This window comes from Motacilla alba, chromosome 11 (genome assembly GCF_015832195.1).
Source record: "Motacilla alba alba isolate MOTALB_02 chromosome 11, Motacilla_alba_V1.0_pri, whole genome shotgun sequence".
NCBI classification, from domain to species: Eukaryota; Metazoa; Chordata; class Aves; order Passeriformes; family Motacillidae; genus Motacilla; species Motacilla alba.
Window position 1 is genome coordinate 5,215,628 of NC_052026.1, and position 13,304 is coordinate 5,228,931.

Here is a 13,304-nt window from a genome sequence, read left to right on the forward strand (position 1 = left end):
AGAGTGGCCAGTAATCCAGGCCAGCCACCCACTGTGTACAATAGAAACGGGAGCAGGTGTGGAAATGGAAGATATGAATAGTTGGAACGACCAGAAAGAGGCACTGGGGGGTGGGGAGGGTGGGTGTCTCTTCCCTGACAGGTGACCTCTGGAAGCAGGGAAAACTGCCTTTGCCTTCAGCAGTACCTGGGTGACCCTGCCTGTTACTACTTCCACTTTTCTTAATAGTAAAAGAAATGGCTGTGAATTTCAAGTGCAATGCGACTTGCATTACAAATGGTGTTTAGAAAAAACAAAACTTACTTTCACCTCACTATACCAACAGCATCCCAGCTGTTGGGATAGTGAGGTGAGAATAAGTTTTGTAATGTCTGTTATGTTTCAGGGCTGGTACTGATGTGTGTGTAGCCTGGGGCAGGCTGGCCTCTTGTTTTCTCATGTGTTGCCCAAATAGAATTACTCTGTTACAAAGTATGCTGTTTTAATCTTGGCTGTGTTCTCAGTGTCACGAAACTCGTGTGATAATAATGTTCAATAAACAATATATTAATTTTCCTTCTTAATGAAGAAAGCAGATGCTTTTAACGTACCATTTCTCTCTCCTCGCAGATGGCTATTAAAAGCTTTGATAAAAGCAAATTAAAATCTGTTGGAATGCAGGAGCAGAGCACAGGCCAGGTGACTGACTCGGGGTGCAGCGGTGAGTTTGTGGAAGACGATGACACGGCAGCTCCCGCCCGGAGTCGGTTGCTGCAGCGCAGACACACGGTCAGCGTGCCGCTGCCAGCAGAGGACAGCGGCTCCGGCAGCCCCGCAGCCGCGGCGGTGCCGCAGGACTGGCACGGCTCGGGGTCACATCACTGAAGGGAAGCACGCTTTGAAACCCGGAGCTCAGGAAGACGGTGGAGTGAATTCCAGCAGCCCTGCGCTGTGTGTTACTGTCGGTGACGTTCACACACCGCAGTTCAGAGCAGGCACAGGCTCTGCGGCACAGCTGGAATGGTCTGGCACCCTGGGGCCTGACTCCTGTGTTCATGTTGGAGCTGACCACACAGCCAGATCATTACTGATCTCACTAACAGGGACGTAACGAGATAAAGACAGCAAAATTACTTTCCTATTCTATTCAGTACTTATTAAAAAGTTCTATGTAACAGTAAACCAAATGAAACCCTGTATTGTATTTTTCAGCCACCCACTTTGTTTTAAAATCTTTGAATAATTTTTGCATTTTTGGTTTTTATCACTACATTCAGAATTAAATATAAATATATTTATATATATATATATAAAGATATATTGGATAACAAGGTATTTATTGCCAGAGGTAATTGAAATGTCTCTATTTTTATTGTAATGGTACAAACCATTATAGTATATATTTCTGTATATTTCAGTAGCTGGGCGAGCAATAGTCCCTCACATCTGCATTACTAATGTGAAGGGATGTAATCCTTGCTAATATCTCAGCACTGCTCCCCCGTACTGCAGCTGCAAGATCAAGTTCTTACAGAGGAGCCAAGACACTGGGGAACAGTGGAGAGCCCTTGACAAAGCTGAACTTTGGACTCACTGTTCACAGTCTAATAAAAAAGCAGAAGCAAGCACAAGGTGCTTGTGTTTTACTGCAGTATGCATTTAAGTTGCTTTTCCCCTCCTCTAAAGGAAGTGATGCAAAAATGCACAAGTATTCATGATTCTGATGCTGGGCAACATCCACAGACAGGACTGCTTCAGAGCCTGCTCTGGACTGCTGTTAAAAAGGTGAAATTGCCGTTATGAAAGGTACTCCTCACATCCGTGAGCGCTGGCTGGAATAGGCCAAACCCTGCCCCATTCCCAGGGGTGATCACTGCAGAACTGGGAGCTCACAGTGGCTGCTTACGTTTGAAGTTCATTTTCTACTGTTCGGTTATGGGAGGACAAGCTGTAAATAGCACAAGCCAGGTTTTCAATGCAGTATTTTTTTATTCTTTGCTCATCACATCCAGCTTGCATTTTATTTCATGAACTATTTGTATAGATAATTCTCTTTCTTTTAACTGTGGTATTAGTAAACTACCTGGCAAAATACAAAGCTGGAAGATAAGAGTGCTGGGTTTTTCAGATAACTTTTTAATCTAAGAGGTAAAATGTCAAATGACATTTGGATTTGAGGGTAATGTGTTTATTTTTATAATTATTTATGAGTTCCTATGATTTTCTGATGTGCCTTGGATTTGTGCCAAATGATGGAAAGAAAAAAACTAGTAAAAGAACTCTTGAAAATGCTGTTTTCTTTGAGTGCTTTTGTCCAAGCAGTGAGTCTATCACAGATTTTCTTGCTTGGTTTTGTAGGCACTTGAAGACTTTACCTTGTGGTTACTCCTGGGCTTTCCTTCCTCCTACATTTACAGGTAGCTTTATTAGGTTGTGTGGTTTTAGATTTATGCACAGAGGTGTACAAAATAGACCTGTTAGTGAAACAGAGCATTTTCACATAACCTCCTTTTCTAGCTCTACATGCAAATTAAAAAAAAAAAAATGTTCAGCTATTACAAGTCAAAAGACACAAAAGGAAAGAGGTAAAACAGGTTTTCCCTTCTTGTGACACTATAAAGATTACCCAGAGAAAGTCACTGGTCCTTACCTGTAGCAAGAATAATCCAGATATTTAAGATCTAGCAGCCTATTATAGATCAGATTTCCAAGTTACAGAGTGAGAATGTTGCTTGTGTTTTATTGTAGCATGCATTTAAGTAAATTATTCTTCAGATTTCTCAACCATATAGATAAGAACATTCACTTCACCAAACTCTGCCTTCAAACTCAGTAAGGGCAGTAAGTCTGAAGAAATTTGGCTCGCTCAGGGTATCACTAAAGCTGAGGCATCCTAATTACAAACAGAGAAGCCAAACGCACTGTCTAAATCAAATGAAACAAAAATAACAAGTATTTCTTATTTTTAACCACATTCAGACAGGATGAAAAACACACCCACTACTGCTCACTTGAAACAAGTTTATTCTGTTCCAAAAAACACTGCAGTTGGAATCATACACGATCCTGTTAAATTATGTCAGATAAGGGGGTTGTGGTGGGACAGTTTATCAGCACATTACAGTATTCATCCTACTGATTTCCATAACCATAGTCTTGAATGAAGGTACAGCACAAGTTCAGTTTTACTTTATGCATGCAGGAGTTGCAGAGTTTAGGAAAACGGTCTGTCTTTTTTCCCAGGTAAGAAACTCTCCAGCCGTTTGATAAAAGTGGAGGTAGTTGTAAGAATACACGATACCAGGTGTCTGAACAGTGCTGGGTATGACACAGCTAACTTGCTTTGTTTGACAGCCCAGGAACGGACAGGGGAGCAGTTCAGCTGTTCGCTGGTAACGCTTCTGTACACAGACTGCCTGACAGGAATCCCCTGATCCACACACTATTTGGATACCTTCATTTTTAAATTTCCAGTGAGGACTTGAGAGCCGGTGGCTGGCTGGACAGGCATCCTTCAGGGGCTCAGGGAATCTCCTTTCTGACACTTCTGTGACAGAGTCTGGACAGACTTCAGCTCTGGCTGTTCCCTGTCTCACTTGGCTCCTGTGTTTGCTGTCCCCAATAACAGCAAGTTAAGTGTGTGCAGTGGCTGAAAGCAGAGCTTACAGTGAGGAAGGGGCAACAAAACATTCATGCTAATGAAGCCATGGGGAACCCCACACTGCTCAGGCCTCTTATACTACAAAACTTTAAGTTATAAAATCCCCCTTCTCGGATTTATTTTACAAGTTATTTGTTGGCCTTTTATAATAATAAAAAAAAAAGTCAAGAAGCGTAAACATTTTCAGATCTTGCATTCTGCCTGCTGACAGCATTCTTCCAGGCTATTGTTTGGCAGCCTTACAGCAGCATTAATAATCATCCTCTTCATCAGAATCCAACACTTTCCTTCTGTTGAACTAGAATGAAATACATACAGTGCAAATTGAAGGGCCATGGTAAATGCAGGCTGGCACAAGCCTTTCCCAGTCCATGCACGTGGCAATGAAGGCACTGCCTGGGCACGACACCCCCCAGGCCCCGCCTGGCCCAGTGGCACAGCACAGAGCTGGGCCAGCCTGTCCCAGGAGCTGCCGATGTGTAGGACTGCTCTGATGGAACCCCAGCACCCACCAGGGCAAATACAAACAAGATTGATTTATTAATTAATTTATTTAGATTTTTTTTATTTATTTATTTTTATTTATTTATGTATTTGCAAGAGGTGCAAATACAAACTTCCAGCCTGAACTGGTCCCACACGTGCGATTCTGCTGCTCTACTTTATACAACATTACATTTAGGAAAGAAAACTCACCTTCACTGTTGTTTTCTTTTCTGTCTGCTGACTCACTTTTTCAAGAATTTCTATCAAACCTTGTTCTGATACCTAGGAAAGTCAAACAAAATGTGGATAAACACACTCTGAGAGTTTTAAACTGAATTGCAATTTCCTTTTTTACAAAAGGTTTTTTTGGAATTATATAGTCTTTGGTGGAATTATAATAGTCTTTAGGAGCTAGTTACAGTTAATTTAACTTACATCTATTATAAACATCTTTTTTTTAAAGTGAATTTGGTTTAAAAATAAATATATGTGAGAAAGAATTAGGAAATACACTCACCTTTCCAGCTAGCTGTCCAAATCTTGCCATCTGTATAAGATAATTCTCTACTGCTTTTGCTTTGTCTGGTTTCACAAGTGCTAAATTGCTTACTGCAACAAAAACAGGCTCTGTTCATTTGGGTTTAGAACATTCTCCAATACGTTCTCTAGTAACAAAGAAGTGACAAATGTCCCTAGGAAACAATCTTCATGCCAGGGTCATGAAATAAATTGAAAAAGGCATTTTCATTTATGCCAGGTACAAGACAGTTACAACTATTTACAACTTTTAAATATTTGCTCCTGATTAAACAACTTGGACTCTCGGTAAAATTCCTTCTACTAATTCAAATAAAACCCAAAACATTAACATAATTCAGATACTCATCAGCCTCTCCCTTCTAATCACGGATATTGCCAACTGAAAAGCTGCAAGTTTTATCTTCTCAGCAAAACCAGTATTCTTCTAGTCTGGCCTCTGTGCAACACACTTCAGAGGAGCCACTTAGATGAGTGTTTTTATTAGGAAGTGACTTGGATACTCACATCTTGCACGAGCTGCTTGATCAAGAACTTGAGCTAAAATAGTATTTCTTATCTCTGCTTCCCTGTAAGGAAAAGTGAAGCACACATTAAAAGTGGGATTTCAAACACCTAAAATATCATGCACAGAACAGCAAACTGCAGAAGACTTTTGATTTGTGCAAGCAGCTTCTTGAGGCCACTTCAAACCTTCCACTTACATGACATCTTTTACAGCATTTGCTGTCCTAGGAATGTCCATTTCTTATGGACATTTCCCACTTCTGATGTTACACAGCTGGCAATATCTTCCAAGAAATCAAGGAGAAGCTTCATACTTACACCTTCTCACTGCTCATGATTACATTTTAAGAGCCAAAAGCAGTGCTACCCTTTAGATCCTGCATTGATCCATGCGGAATTCACCCCAAGGTGGTGCATGGTAGAACAGGCACAAGGAATTGTCCATGCAATTCCAAAACCAAATCAAAGCTCATTTATATATTTAGAACTTTTTACTAAGTCTCCATGTATTTACAATATTTGATGTAAGTATCTGCAAAACTGGAACTTTAGTTTATGAAACTTTAGACTTGGACTGTGCAAAGTCAGCTCTTCAAACACTTGTTTACAATTTCCCCTTGGCACAAATACTGAGTACTGTTCACCCACTGAGCTTCCACAAAAATAATTTTGCTTCAGCTTTTTAACTGGAATAGTTATCCCAGAAAAATCAAATCAACTGGGAAAGGCTCTTCCCCCAGCAATACCAGCCAAACCCAACCCAAACTCAGCAGTGACAAAAAGCACCAGTTTGGGAGGAGTTCTGGCAGCCTTCAGGACTGGGATCATAAACTCCTACCAACCCTGAAGGACTCTGCCTCCCAGAAGCAGGTGACAGAGGGAGGGACGGTGCTGCCCGGAGCACCCCACGGCATCACAGCAGCTCAGGAGGTCACAGCACAGACAAGGGCCAAGGGAGAATGAGCTGCTGCTGCTGCTGCTGCTGCTGCTTTCTCGTCAGGCCCTCCCGGCCCAGCAGGGCTCAGGCAGTATGGGCATGGCATGGGAGCCACCCCTGCACCAAATCTTTGATCCATTTCAATTCCTTTGTTGCTGACTTTCCCAGCAACAAAACAAATGTGGAGCAGCATTCCAAAGAAATTAAATACTAAAAAAAAAAAAAAAAAAAAAAAAAAAAAAAAAAAAAAATAGTTAAAGATGATTAGATGCAAGACCAAAATTCAACAGTCTCATTTATACCTCTGCTTTGCTTCCTGTTGCGACGGATCGGCGGAAGGATCCTGAAGAAGGAGATCAGAGCAAATTTCACAATCCAGAATCATTGCACACAGGACAGAAAGTTAAAATATTCCAGCAGCGTGGATGGAAGATAAACCTGCCTGCTAAACCTGCCTGCCCATGGATGAGATCCTGGAAGTGGGAATCTGCTGCCCTAGCAAATAAATGTGCCGCCCTCTGCTCTGCTGACAGCGCAGTCGTGGCAGCAGTGGGATCAGCTGCTCCTGGCTATCCACACACTCCTGGGGCTGGGGGCACGAAGAGCCTTCCCCTCAGCTCCAGGATAAGAGGCTTCTCCAAAGCCCAGCAAAGTCACCAAAGCATTACAGATCCACTAGAGTGAGTTAAGTAGAGGAAAATGAACCATAAACATTCTCAGCATGGCAGCTGAAATCCCGGAATCACAGAATCATGGAACGTTCTGAGCTGGAAGAACCCCCAAGGATCATCAAGTCTAACTCCTGAAACCAATGAAGAGTTAATGAGGGGGGTTCTGAAAGAGCTGGTTCCTAATACATCTGAAAAACAAAAGGGGGCAAACTTCCAAGTCATTATTACTGGTGACTATTCAGAAACAAGTAACAAAAAACTGAAAAAACCCTGAACTGTATATGGAATCAACACCTCAGATTTTACAGATAACAATTAAAGGTGTGAAAGCCGGATGGAAAACCACACAGACTGGAAATGGGGCTGGCTGGAGGCACAGTTCCTTCACAGGAACAACAAAACTGACACTTCATATAAATCCATCGATGGATTGTGTCAGAGGATGGTGTCCAACTCCTTCCAGTGGTGCCCAGCACAGGACAAGGAGCAATGGCCAGGAACTAAAACACAAGTTTCACTTCAACAGGAGGAAGAACTTCTTTCCACGGAGGGTGGCAGAGCACTGGAGCAGCTGCTCAAGGAGAGTGAGGAGTCTCTCTGGAGACATTCCAAACCCACCTGGACACGCTCCTGTCAGCTGCTCTAGGTGACTCTGCCCTGGTGAGAAGCTGGACTGGATGATTTCCAGAAGTTCCTTCCAGCCCTAACAATTCTGTGATTCAGCTCTGAAAACTGAGAGGGCTGGGAAGGCAATCCACGGAATAGTGAGTGGTCGGGGGCGAGGACGCTCGTGTGCCAAACCTCCCCAGGGCAGGAGCGGAGGGAGGCAGCGGCGGGCCCGGGGCTGCGCTCGGCGCCGTTTCCAGCCAAAGCTCCGGCACAGCCGGGCCTCGCTTCCCCCCGGCCTCGGCACGCACACGCCTCTCCTCTTCCCCTCCACCCCGAGAGGCGCCGAAAGCGCCTCGGGCGGAGAGTCGGCCCGTCCCCTCACACCGCGCTCGGCCCTGGTCTCGCCCGTCCCCTCACCCCGTGCTCGGCCCTGATCTCGCCCGTCCCCTCACCCCGTGCTCGGCCCTGATCTCGCCCGTCCCCTCACCCCGTGCTCGGCCCTGATCTCGCCCGTCCCCTCACCCCGTGCTCGGCCCTGATCTCGCCCGTCCCCTCACCCCGTGCTCGGCCCTGATCTCGCCCAGCCGCCGCTGCCGCAGCGCCTCCAGCTCCTCGTCCGCCATGGCTGAGGCCGCCCGCGCCAGGCGCTGCCAATCCACCGCCGAGCGCTGCCCCCGCCCCGCCGCGCCCTCGCCAGGCGAGGCCAATCCACCGCCTATGCCCGAGCCCCCTGAGCGGGGCAGGGTCACCGGAGCGGGGGAGGCAGGGACGCGTCCGGGTGGGTTTGGGATGTGTCCAGAGAGGGGGACTCCCCACCTCTCTTGCAGCTCTGACACCTGCAGTATAAAGAAGCTCTTCCTCATATCGATGTGGAATCTGTGTTTTAGATCACCGGTATTGCTTCTCGCCCTGTCGCTGGGCACCACTGAGCAGAGCCTGGCACCAGGCTCTGGACATGCTGGTATGGGCTGATGAGATCCCTCTCATTCTTCCCCAGGCCCAGGTCTCACAGTCCTTCCTCATCGCAGAGATGCTCCAGACCCCTCCTCATCTTTGTGGTCTCTGCTGGACCCTGTCCAGCAGCTCCTTGCCTTGCCTGAGTTGCCCCTCTTTTGGGAGCAGTCGGCGTGAGGAGCGGGAGCGGTACCGGACCAGCGCTGTGTGTGAGGGCATGGCGGGACCAGCCTGGAGTGCGCTGTGTGTGAGAGCATGGCGGGACCAGCCCGGAGTGCGCTGTGTGTGAGGGCACAGCAGGACCGGGACCAGCCCGGAGTGCGCTGTGTGTGAGGGCACAGCAGGACAGGACCGGCCCGGAGTGCGCTGTGTGTGAGGGCATGGCGGGACCAGCCCGGAGTGCGCTGTGTGTGAGGGCATGGCGGGACCAGCCCGGAGTGCGCTGTGTGTGAGGGCATGGCGGGACAGCCCGGAGTGCGCTGTGTGTGAGGGCACGGGACGGGACAGCCCGGAGTGCGCTGTGTGTGAGGGCATGGCGGGACCAGCCCGGAGTGCGCTGTGTGTGAGGGCACGGCGGGACCAGCCCGGAGTGCGCTGTGTGTGAGGGCACAGCAGGACCGGGACCAGCCCGGAGTGCGCTGTGTGTGAGGGCACAGCAGGACCGGGACCAGCCCGGAGTGCGCTGTGTGTGAGGGCATGGCGGGACCAGCCCGGAGTGCGCTGTGTGTGAGGGCATGGCAGGACCGGGACCAGCCCGGAGTGCGCTGTGTGTGAGGGCATGGCAGGACCGGGACCAGCCCGGAGAGCGCTGTGTGTGAGGGCACGGCGGGACCGGGACCAGCCCGGAGTGCGCTGTGTGTGAGGGCATGGCGGGACCGGGACCAGCCCGGAGTGCGCTGTGTGTGAGGGCACAGCAGGACAGGACCGGCCCGGAGTGCGCTGTGTGTGAGGGCATGGCGGGACCAGCCCGGAGTGCGCTGTGTGTGAGGGCATGGCAGGACCGGGACCGGCCCGGAGTGCGCTGTGTGTGAGGGCACAGCAGGACAGGACCGGCCCGGAGTGTGCTGTGTGTGAGGGCTCGGCGGGACGGGGACGGTCCCGCTGGGCTGAGGAACGCCGAGGCTCTGCCGTGTCTCTTTGTGCCAATGACTGCTACAATGTCACCATGGCCTGGTGACCTAGGCTCTGAGTCTGCCACGGGCCCTCCGATTCCCTCTGAAATCCAGCTTTTGCGACGCGATTCGGGGGATCATCCCACGGGAGCAGCAGGGAGTGGCGCTGCCCCCAGCTCTGCTCTGCTTTTGGGGCTCCCCAAAAGTGCTTCCCTGTGCTGAGCCCCCGCTCCGCAGTTCGGTCCACAGTCCGCAGTGGGGACTAAAAGACATCCTGACCTGCAGCCACGGCCCTGTCTCTGGAATCAAATAGGGAAAAACCCCCACACTCCCCCAGAAAGCTGACAAAGGTACTGGCCTTTATCAGACTGGGTACAAAGACACTCAGCGTCAAAATAGCAATGCAAGTATTGCTGGCACTCTCATTTAATGGCTTCAATCACGTTAAAAAAGTAACTTTCGCACCTCAAATTCCAGCCTTTGGTGTTGGTCAGTCACACTCTTATTACAGGCTATAGGTTTTCCACTTGTACTTTAAGATTTAACCAAAGAAACAACCCCAAAAGCTGCTCTGCCAGGATGAATAAGCCACAGCTCCCTTAAAGCAGGGATAATAAAGATGTACTTACCAAGTATTTCTGGTCTAGTTTTGAACAGTAACAAAACGTGTCAAGTGCTTATTTCTTCAACAACTCTGGCAGTGAATGCAGACAAAATTAGCCGAGTAGAGTTAATTTATTTTGGATCTTTCCATGTCGCACCCTCCAGATGGATCACAGGAGCCCATCCGTCCTGCCTGAAAACCTCGCATCCATCCTCGTGTTCTGAGAAGCATGTTCAGACCGATTGAAAATCGGGGCTATTTCGGGATCACGTTTTTAGCAGGTCAGAAGGCAGGATTTGGTTTGTCCTTCCCCGTGGGCAGCAGAGGGAGCCCTTGTTCTACACAACAGCATTCGGGGCTCATCGTTAAACCAGAAAACAAAACAAAAAATTATTGTTTGGGTTGGTTTTTTGTATTTTTTCTTAGGTGGTGGGGTTTTTTTGGGTTTTTTGTTTGTTTGTTTGTTGGTTTGGGTTTTTTTGGTTTTTGCCGCGCAGTATGTTGTCCCAGATGAAGCTTTAATCTATATCGTACATCTCTGCTGCTGTAAATTCATGCTCCATTATACCACCATATGCTTGGCTTCGCTCAGAGAAAGCTGCAGTAATCCTAATACTTCATCTCGCTTTATAGATATTTGTGTTGCGGCTTTCACTGCATATCGTTTGCTCACACTCTTAAAGGTTATGTCTTAATAAGTTGTTCTGGATGAGTTTATTAGCAGGGAGCTGGCAGTTGATGAGTTTTTGTGTTTTGAGAAGGTGTCGTAGTTATTGCCAATTACTATATGAGGCTCAAAAAGCAAAAAGGGAGAGTTTGGTTCATTAAAGAAATCTGGAGGCAACAGTGCTTTAAGTTGTGTATCATTTTTGGCTCATCAGATGCCTGGTTTGTTTTTCAGCTGCTCCCAGGTATAGATCATTTCCTCTGCAAACAGGGCAGCTCTAAATGCAAAAGCATGAGAGGATGGACCAAGGTTTTTCAGAATCAGTTGAGCTGTTCAGAACCTCTAGTTGTGATGCAGAAATAGTGGATTCTTGAAAATTCTAGACACTTTTGATATATCCACAGAATTCTGTGTATCATTTACATTGATGAAGGATGGTAAACAGAAAAGAGATGCTTTAAAAGGACTGTTTTTTCTATTTTTTAAACTTACACTCTGTATTATTTAGGAATGTCAGCTGTCAAAAATGCTCAGGATGCATTAGTTTGCAAGTAATAATGCACTATGTGTACATTAGTAATTCAGCAGAGTTCTCAGGACTACTTGAGATATGTAAAAATCTCCAGGAGATCACTTTCAATAAGCAGGATCCTTCACAAGCCCTTTGAGACTCAATTTCAAACGCTAGAGGGATCAAGAAAAGCTGCTGATTTTTTCCCCAAGGTTTTAATCACTATAAATGGTGTCTTTCTTTAAGTAATGCTCACACTGACCTCGTAATCACCCTTGGAATGACACCATATTAGAGTCATAACAGAATGCATGAAAGAACTCATGAACAAAACATCTCTTCCTCAAGCAATTGTAAATAAAGCAAAATATTGATGGTTGTAACAACACTCTGCAAACTCTGTGTTTAGCACTTCTGCTTGGAAGACACACTGGAAATCCTTGCTTGATCAAATCCTTGCTTGATGAAATCCTTGCTTAGTCAACTCTGGCCTAAATTAAAATTTTAATAAAAATTAATCACAGAAACATTGCTATAAAAATTGGCAGACATTGCAATGTCTTCAAAATAAACATTGCAAGATTTTTCCACCTTACAGAAGCTGAAGTAAGATACTATAAGAAAAGTAATATTTAAAAAAAGAAAATTGAATATTGTTTCATGAGAAAGAAATTAAGAAAAAATTACAGCAAGAGTAGAAACTACAATCTTCAATAATTACCAGTGATTTTAAAGCATCTAATTAGTAATTATATAATAACATTGTGCCTGTTTGAAATCTTACTGAAGCCATAGAAGATTTCCCCTTTAATTGCCATTGTCCCATAAACAAACACACCAATGCAGATTACTTGCAATGCAACACTCTGAATGGTGCCTCAGCAGTGGGCTCTAATAAATAAATAAATAAATAAATACATACATACATACATACATACATACATACATAAATAAATGTGTCACAAGGATCACTGTGCCCAGGCTGGATCACGGCTTTACAAAGAGTTGTGTGCAATAATAGCAAAATACAGTGGAATGGCTTTGGAAATGGAACGATGTCCATGTGGGAGGAGATCTCAGATTGTAAAAGACAGGAGTGAGAAAAGAAACAATTTTATTGACAGACTTTTTAATTACATTGAATTTCAAAGACTAAATAGCAAATATTTTGTAAGAACATAATTCATATAGTGCCATCAGATGTGAGGAGCACATTCAGGTGTTTCCTTATGCTATATATATATATATATATATATTTAAAGTGGGATACAGAAGGTGTGATTGTATCTTACAGATTTCAGTAGGAATGGAATTGGGGTTTCAGTCCAACCTGCAAACTACTTGAGTTCATGTGTAATTTTCAGTCCACTGAAATAACTATACATACATATATATGTATATGCATATTTCCTATTTTAGGACTGCCATCACTCATGGATTTGCTCTGCTACACAGGTCTCCATAGTTATTTTAACCTGGCTGAAGCCATCAATGGGATTCTTATTACTATATAGATATACCCTCTTAACCTTAATTTTTTTAAAAACATGTGTTTTGGGGTTTTTGTTGCATTATCAAGAAGTAGAACATGAAAGCCTTTGAGTTTTTTGGCTAAAATCTCCTACTTCAGGTTGTTCACTCTCCTTCTGCGTATTAAACTCGTCCCATGGGAAGCTGCTGTGTGTAATGAGCTGGAGCACCCCAAAGCCAGTGAAACAGGAGCTCTGCATCATCAGCACATATATGAAGTGAGAATGGGCTGCAGCTTAAACCAGTTCCTGGCTTTCTTTTGGAATTGTGATATTTTCCTCTGACAATATTTACTGTATTGTTAAATTTCTACAGGATTAAGCACTTAGTCACTTGTTTGTTGGTTTGGTTAATGAGGAATGTTGACTGTATTGCTTTACTGTCCCTTCTTAAAGACTTTTTTCCCATATTTCAGGTTCAGAGTAGGAATTAACTTGAACGGGACAACTGTATTGACAGTTTAGAACCATTGCATTCAGCTGAGCAGGTTAAGCACTGCCTGTAAGAGATAAGAATTTTCCTTCTCCCTTAGCTCTCCT

The 13,304-nt window shown here is 45.4% G+C and overlaps 2 protein-coding genes across 5 annotated transcripts in view; one reads left to right on the forward strand and one right to left on the reverse strand.

Annotated features, from left to right (window-relative positions):
* The window catches only part of ANKRD27 (ankyrin repeat domain 27), a 56,923-nt gene extending 54,655 nt beyond the window's left edge, over positions 1-2,268 (forward strand). For 3 of the 4 annotated variants that reach the window (XM_038147902.1, XM_038147904.1, XM_038147903.1), the window contains exon 29: positions 610-2,268. In XM_038147902.1, coding sequence (XP_038003830.1) covers positions 610-864 — 255 coding nt within the window. In that variant the 3' untranslated portion in view covers positions 865-2,268. The remainder of the gene's footprint in view (positions 1-609) is intronic. The other variant, XM_038147905.1, reaches the window with a different exon arrangement.
* A 715-nt stretch (positions 2,269-2,983) lies between these two features.
* PDCD5 (programmed cell death 5) lies at positions 2,984-8,056 on the reverse strand. Its single transcript, XM_038148498.1, has 6 exons — positions 7,945-8,056; positions 6,410-6,450; positions 5,171-5,232; positions 4,644-4,735; positions 4,337-4,408; positions 2,984-3,938 (listed from the first exon to the last, which is right to left on the reverse strand). Exons 1-6 carry the CDS (start codon positions 8,008-8,010, stop codon positions 3,891-3,893), a joined length of 381 nt encoding a protein of 126 aa, XP_038004426.1. The 5' UTR covers positions 8,011-8,056; the 3' UTR covers positions 2,984-3,890.
* Positions 8,057-13,304: the final 5,248 nt, after the last annotated feature.

Coding starts and splice junctions, on each gene's coding strand:
- PDCD5 (XM_038148498.1), bottom strand. CDS start 8,010: ATGGCGGACGAGGAGCTGGAGGCGCTGCGGCAGCGGCGGCTGGGCGAG. Junction 6,451..7,944: donor AGATCAGGGCCGAGCACGGG/GTGAGGGGACGG, acceptor CTCCTTCTTCAG/GATCCTTCCGCCGATCCGTC. Junction 4,736..5,170: donor TCAAGCAGCTCGTGCAAGAT/GTGAGTATCCAA, acceptor TTTTTGTTGCAG/TAAGCAATTTAGCACTTGTG.